At 46.1% G+C, this 7101-nt stretch overlaps 1 protein-coding gene across 1 annotated transcript; it reads left to right on the top strand.

Annotated features, from left to right (window-relative positions):
* Positions 1 to 3398: 3398 nt before the first annotated feature.
* Positions 3399 to 4604, top strand: LOC101873668 (homeobox protein vex1). Its single transcript, XM_034061344.1, has 3 exons — positions 3399 to 3618; positions 3743 to 4038; positions 4190 to 4604. Exons 1-3 carry the CDS (start codon positions 3399 to 3401, stop codon positions 4493 to 4495), a joined length of 822 nt encoding a protein of 273 aa, XP_033917235.1. The 3' UTR covers positions 4496 to 4604.
* The last annotated feature ends 2497 nt before the right edge of the window (positions 4605 to 7101 follow it).

Raw genomic sequence — 7101 nt, 5'->3', positions numbered from 1 at the left:
GCTGGACTGTTATCCCAAAATTTCTGTTATCAACTGCCTCGAAGGCATCCAAACAGGACTAGCTAGTTCTGCAGAACCTCCTCAGCCTGAGATCACTGTTGTGTGTATGCAGTTCTGCTGAGCTGTTCTGCATGTAAGCACCTTTATCTTGATCCCACCCTACCTGTCCCAGCCAAGCATCTGTAAAGCCACTTCTTGGCCTCTTTGAATGCAGCTGCTGCTCACAAGATTTGTCAAGTAACAAATCTCAACTCATTTTCATTTTCCTGGATGCTAAAATGTTCCCTTCTACACCATCTCCCACAGAATGGCCTGGCTATTTGGCATTATGATTCCCTGTCTCCTTTGGGCTTCAGAAAGCTGATGATCCTTATTTTTACTGGGAAGGTGTTGACTCCCCAGAGAAGGCAACTGTGTATTGCACAAACATCTGCATAAAGTGTTGTCATTTTCTTCAGAAAATGGATCTTCAGACTTCTGCCAGTGGCAGTCATGTTGGTATGCCTGAGCTCTTGTTTCCTCCTCCTTGTAGCAGCAGAATGAAAGGTCCTATCTGACAGATTCCTGAGGACTTTCTCATGAGCAGGTTTTCGTCCCATTGACAATAACACTTGATTTTTAACATGGTATTTGTAAATCATAGTTTAGCAGGAAATTTTCAAACAGTGAATAATAGAAAGGAGGCAGCTTAAGAATTGTTGATAAACTAACAGCTGTTAAATATCATAGCAGTCATTACATGCAAAAGTCATCTGCCTCCTTCCAGGATACTTACACATTTTATCTATAATGGAAATGAGATTTGGGTTAACCTTGTCACAATATGATCAATTTGTATCTCTGAGAGCTCAACACTTGACACCATCTTTCGGCTGTGACATTTGCCTTGATGCAATGCAATTAATAAACCAGCAGTGGATAAAGTTGTAATTTGCAGCTCAGATGCCAAAAATGTCTTAAAATCTGTAAAGAAACCATGTGGCAGATGTATCAGTGAATGCCAAAACCCAAGATTTTCTATTATTTAAAGCACCATCATATGTCATATATTCTTTTTGTCCTATCCAACAGCTTGCCAAGTGCCTCTTATTTGTTGACATAAAATAAAGCTGGATATCATTAGATAGGCTTTTATACCTTTTTTAAATAATTGCATATAGATATATATGAATATATGTTATATATAAGTATGTAAGTAGCATATATTATTTAGATACATAATATGTATGGACTAAGAATGGAAATAATTCTGGGCACAGATGTTGTATTTATTCCCTTGGGATCTTACCCCATCTGTGATGCAGAATGCTGTTAAAGTAATCAGAGTGTATAAATTGTGAAAGAAGGTTGCAGGAAAGTTACACTTCCTTTTTCTGATATTCATGAAATTTAGTCCTTAAGAACGGCATTTCACCTGACTGCAGGATTTTGCAGGCAAGCAACAGCACTGGTATTCCCATTTCTGACTAGCAAGACTGCTGTTAGGCCACATGTTAAATGCAGGAGACTCCGGGGACTTATCAATTAGTAATTCAGTTAACAGAGCAGATTCCTGTATGTCTTCACTCCATCTATCTCCTGCCTACTTGGTCTGCTCTGTGAAATATGGTGCCACCAGAACTGTCTAACACTCAGAACTTCTGGTATTTTAAAATATTTCCTCAGGTTTTTGACTGGGGTAGTCTTCATATTTACCTAATGAAAAGAATAGTTAAGAACCTCTGCTTGGTATATTGGGGGGTATTTATAAAATCAATTTAAAAAAAATCTAAAAACAGTCTTATACAGTTTGATTAAGTAAACTTTCCAAACTTCCCATTGCTAATCTGAAAATGCTTGGGAAGGGTAAGTGGATGAGGTTTCAAGAAATAAGATATCACAGTCTTTAATATAGTGAATTGATACATGGATGGGTGAATGGATATCATACTTTGAGCAGACAGTAAGTTGGTTCTAGGAAAAGATAGAAGAGGATTTGAAGAAAAGCTTTTTACTGGGTTAATATAAGGAAAAATGTATTTTATTATATTAAAATGGAATACATTGAAAGATTTAGATAGAAAATTAGTAGAAGGGCTTCAGTCTTCAAGCCTCTACTTCACTGACAGTCTAAGAAGTAGATAGAAGCATGGTCATATTGATTGTCATTGCAGAGAAAGCAAATACTGAGAAATCCAGCATGAATGACAGAATAACCAAGCAAGTCACAAGGTAAAGGGATGGTAGAGCAGTTTGTTTGCAGGTAGTAGAGGTCAGTTGTAAAGCAGAAGTCAGGAACAAGGAAGGACAAATCAAACATGCAGTTGTGATTTCTGGTGGCAGACTGATACCAAGCGGGGGTGTGTAGGAGTTATCAATGGTGCAGTGGTTCCACTCTGATCTTGCAGAGAATGGGAGGATGAAAAGTGGAGGGAATTCATGGTTATTCTGCAGTGAAAAATTGTCCATAAAGCACCAGGAACCTTTTGTCATTTTGACATTACTGCAGCAGCCAAGTGTTCCTGGTGCACACAAAGCCCAAAGAAGAATGGGAACACTTCTGAAAGACATGCATAAGGTAAAGAGAGGAAAAACAGGGAAAGTGAAATAATAGAGAAACCTGTGTAACCTGAACAGCTGCAAGAGATCTGGGAAGGAAGATATGACGTGAATTCTGTAACCTCAGTAGAATATTAATTCTAAGACAGAAAGTTGTCTTTTTTCTTTCTTTTTTTTTTTTTGTTTTTTTGTTCTGATGCTTTAGTCCAGAAAACATACTTTGTTTAAGCAGCCAGAAGCCAGTCGGTTTGTACAACTCAATAGCCTTGACCTTTACTTTTTTCTGTTTTTTTCACCCTTCTCCTCCAAACTCCTTGCCCTCTGCCTGATGCTCACGACCTGATACCCAGGAGAATGCAATGAGTGAGTTTATTCACTTGCCTGCCTCGGGCTGTTTCGGGAACACAGTGCTCAGCCCAGACAGGAGCATGCTTGAGAAGATCTGTTTACACAGTGGATCTTCTGCTTTAAAAGGAATGAAAAAGAGGAGGGGAGCAACAGAGTCCGGGGATGCTGGTCCCTGTGCACTTCCCCGGGGGTGCATTCCCCAGTGCATTTTGAGGCTGCTCAGCTCCATAAATTCCATTTGCATCGGGATAGGATGTAACAAGAGCTGTAAATCACTGACGGCGGAGGAACAACTCCAGGAGCAGACACGGCGGAGCCGGGCCTCCGCGAGCTGTAGCAATGTGTGAACGGTATCTTTTGTTGGGGGGGGGAGGAGAACTGATAGCAATTAGATGATACTTATCTGGCCCTTTGATGTGTATTTACACAAACCACGTTTTCCTCTGAGACTAGCGGTATAAAGGAGGAGCTGTGCTCCCCTACACCCTCCTACATCTCCGAAACAAGGCAGGATGACCAAGGCCCCTTTCTCTGTGGAGTGGTTGTCCCAGAGCAGCCAGGCTCTAAAGAGCACCACCGCGGGCTCCCCGCACCGACCATCCTCCGCGGGCCACCGGCCCGCTTCCTCGTCCAGCCCCGGCTTGAGTGACCGGAGCAAGCAGCCGCCCGCCGGGCCGCGGGCCGGGAGAGGCGGCAGGAGCCGGGAGCGTCCGGAGGCACCCTTTGCTGCAGGTAACCGCGGCCTCAGCGGTATCCTGGTGCTCCTGCAACGGGAGGAGAAGGATGGACGGGCCTGGCACTCCACCACACTCATGGTCCCCCGATAAGGCGTGACCGTGCAGCTGCTGCCCTGAAGCGAAGGAGGCGGGTGGACACCCGAGAGGTTCCCAGGCCTGGCTGACCCTTTTCTCTCCCTTTCGCCTGTCCCCAGGAGCAGGCAAGCGACCGTGTGGAGCAGAGCGATCCCCGCCGGAGGGAAGTCCTGAGAGCTCGGGCTCCGAGGAGGCTGGCGGCAAGGCCGGCCGGCGGCTGCGCACTGCCTTTAGCGCCGAGCAGGTCAGCACCCTGGAAAGCTCCTTCCAGAGGCAGCAGTACCTGGGAGCGGCCGAGCGCCGCAAGCTGGCGGGCAGGATGCAGCTGTCGGAGGTGCAGGTGAGCGGGGGCCTTGGGCAGTAATAGCACGAGCAACAGCATGAGTTGCCGTTGCTTAGGCAGTAGAATGGGCAACGGCTTGGGCATTGACCGTGGCGTGAGCTGGGCTCCGCTGTAACCTCATCTCGTCTCCTTCCCTCCTTTCCCCCAGATCAAGACCTGGTTTCAGAACCGCCGGATGAAACTCAAGCGGCAGCTGCAGGAGCTGAGAACGGAGGCTTTCTGCAACCCACCTTATGGACCTCAGAGCAGCATTGTACCCTTGCCGCTCACGTACATGGCCCAACCACTTCCTCTGCTCCAGCAAGGGGCTGCCTCCGAAGGCTTCACCTTGGCGACAATCCCGGCACCCAACCCGGAACTCAGCAGTGCCTGCAGAGCACAGCCTGTAGGCTTTTGGGCAGCACCCTGCTTTTTTGGGTACGGGGACCCCACAGCTTTCTTGCTAGGTGTCTGACCCTTTGATACGGACTATGACTAAGGAGGATTTGCACTACAGATACCTATCTGTAACTGCCTGGTGGAGTTATGATGCAGCAATGTGGAAGATATTTTACAGAGGCATACTGGACAATCTGAATCGTGGACTTCAGGCCCCAGTATTTATAGACAACTGTGTAAAATGGAAAGAAGTGGGACAAACGCTAATATAAATATTTTAATAAACGTTTTCCAGTTTTGATGTGATTATAGAGCTATTTATCCTGCCCTAAAAGATAACCCTGTTAACGGAAGCACAGATTTCTTATTATCGAGATCTTTTCTGCTCCCCTGCAATTTATTGAGGGTGAGTGCTAAAAAGTGTGAATTTCCCACTGTCCTCTAAAACACGTAAACCCCTTCAGCTACTGCTTAGATTGTATTTTCTATGATGGGTGTGATTTTGACCAAATATATGTATACACCTGTTACTAATACTTAATACTGGACTCGATATAGTCCAGATTAAACCCTTTAAATAGCATATAGAATGTGATTTAAGATGTAAAATGTTACCTACTAAATAAATATGTAAATATATCTTCACGCTTTCATGTGCAGCCTCAGTAGATTAGTAGTGGCCTCTTGCCTAAACAGGGCTTGGAAAGGACCTATCCTTGAAATTTCTTATCAACAAAACAGTATCCCGGTGCGTCACCTAATGAAGCTGGTTTTCACCAGGCAGCAGTAAAGATGTTACCATTGTGCTATGCACTTCTAAAATTTGAATAAAGCCCTAGAAAACGCGAGAACAAAACAGCTTGATTTCAGGCTAGAGAAAGGTTCCTTGACTGATGCAAGCTGCTATAAATCTTTCAAAGTCAACTGGCGACTAACATGAAAAGAGCAATAAAAATTTCCATCACTTTAGAGTTGATCTTGGGGGTTATTACAATATTTCCGGCTCACTTGTAATCTGGGCTCCTGTAATGAATGGTCTGAAGGTTCTCCGTCATCCTTGACCACCCCTGTTTTCTTTTGTATGCAGGGACCAATCTACCACTTGAGTACACTTGCCTGATGAAAAGCAACATTATGTGCCGCTGAAAGCTGTGGCCTTTGATTTTCTGAGAAGCTGTCACATTTGGAAGTCTCCCTAATTATTTCGTAATCCATGCTGTATTTTTCTAGCTATTTGAGATATCAGCATTTGCTTGCCATTGCACAATTAATGTAGCTCTAATGCAAGATTTTCAGAAAACTAATAAGGGCTCAGGTGCTATCAATCTTGGTGAAATCTCTTCAGGAAAATGATGCAGTTTGGGATTAAGGAAATTTGTTGACACTAGATAAAAAAACCCATTTAGTGGGGACTTATTTCTTAAAGTCAGATATTGTTAAATTACTATATTGATTACAAGGAAAAAAATACCTAAAATTCTCTCTCTTTCAAACGTCATTAGGGAACTGGAATGTTTCCATAAAGCTCTGCAATGGTAAATACTTTCTGTTCTTAAGCATCCAATTTTTAAATTGGCGGGGGGGGGGGGAAGAGAGTGAGTCAAGACTCGATTTGGCCATTTTGTATTCAAGGCAATAGTGGTTGAGATTATCCCCTCATCATCTTGTATGGCCACAGAGAACCCCACCCTCCAACTGTTTTCATCACCCCGTACAAAAGGAATAGCAATGGCCCTTCTTGCTGTTAGAAGTCAGAGCCTGCGGATTCGGGGGCTGGGGGTGGGGTGTGAACAGCAACCTCCGGGGGGACTGGTCGGTCCCGGGGCTTCCCGCAGCACTGCGGGAGCTCCCCGGCCCAAATGGGTTCGGGTGAAATGTGTGGGGGGAGATACGGTCTCTACCGCAGCTGGGCCCGGGGGAAGTGAGCGAGAGATGAAAGGGCTCGGGGGGGTGAGACGGGGAACAAAGTGGTTTCCAGCCGCGGAGGGAAGCTGCTTCTGCAGGACAGGGTTTGTGAGGGGCGGATGGTACTAAGGGAGAGTCAGGCGCACACCTTATCGGTGGTTATGAATCCTGAGGTATCCGACCCGTTCTCTCCCGGGTATACACTCGCGGGCCTGCTAAACCCTAGCCGGCTCTGCTGCAGCATCACCGGGCTTTCTGCGGCCACTGAGCCGGGCGGGGCTAACCCAACTGATGGGCACAGCAGAGTCGGCCTAGCTCCTAGTCTGCAGGCATCCGAGTGCTGTTCCATTGAGCCCCAGCAGTGTTCAGAGGAGTGGAGGAAACTCTTCCTCCTCCTTGCAAAGGTTTACAGCAAGGGAAAGGCTACTGGGCCTGCTGGAACAATATGTAGTACATGCAGTCTTTGCCATGATGTAGGCCCGTGGGATTTTGAGAACCACGCCAGGACAAGCGGGACTGAGGGGCAGAGCTGAACCAGATAGTGGGGGGGGGGGGGGGGGGGGGGGGGAGGGGGGCTTTGCTGACGGGGTTGCTGGTATGAGGCTCCCCTCAGCCTTGCTGGGGGCGCGGGCTGACTGGCTTTTTGTCTCCGGGTGCATGAGATGCAGAACAGCTGGCGAGGAAAAAGCCAGGATCTGTTTGTAAAGGTGCTGCTGATCACTTAATGATTCCTTGGCAATTTTTATGCTCAACAAGCACGCAAAATATCTTGTCAAT

Source organism: Melopsittacus undulatus, chromosome 4 (genome assembly GCF_012275295.1).
Source record: "Melopsittacus undulatus isolate bMelUnd1 chromosome 4, bMelUnd1.mat.Z, whole genome shotgun sequence".
NCBI classification, from domain to species: Eukaryota; Metazoa; Chordata; class Aves; order Psittaciformes; family Psittaculidae; genus Melopsittacus; species Melopsittacus undulatus.
The sequence above is the reverse complement of the archived record's forward strand: the minus strand, read 5'-3'. Positions and strand labels throughout refer to the sequence as shown.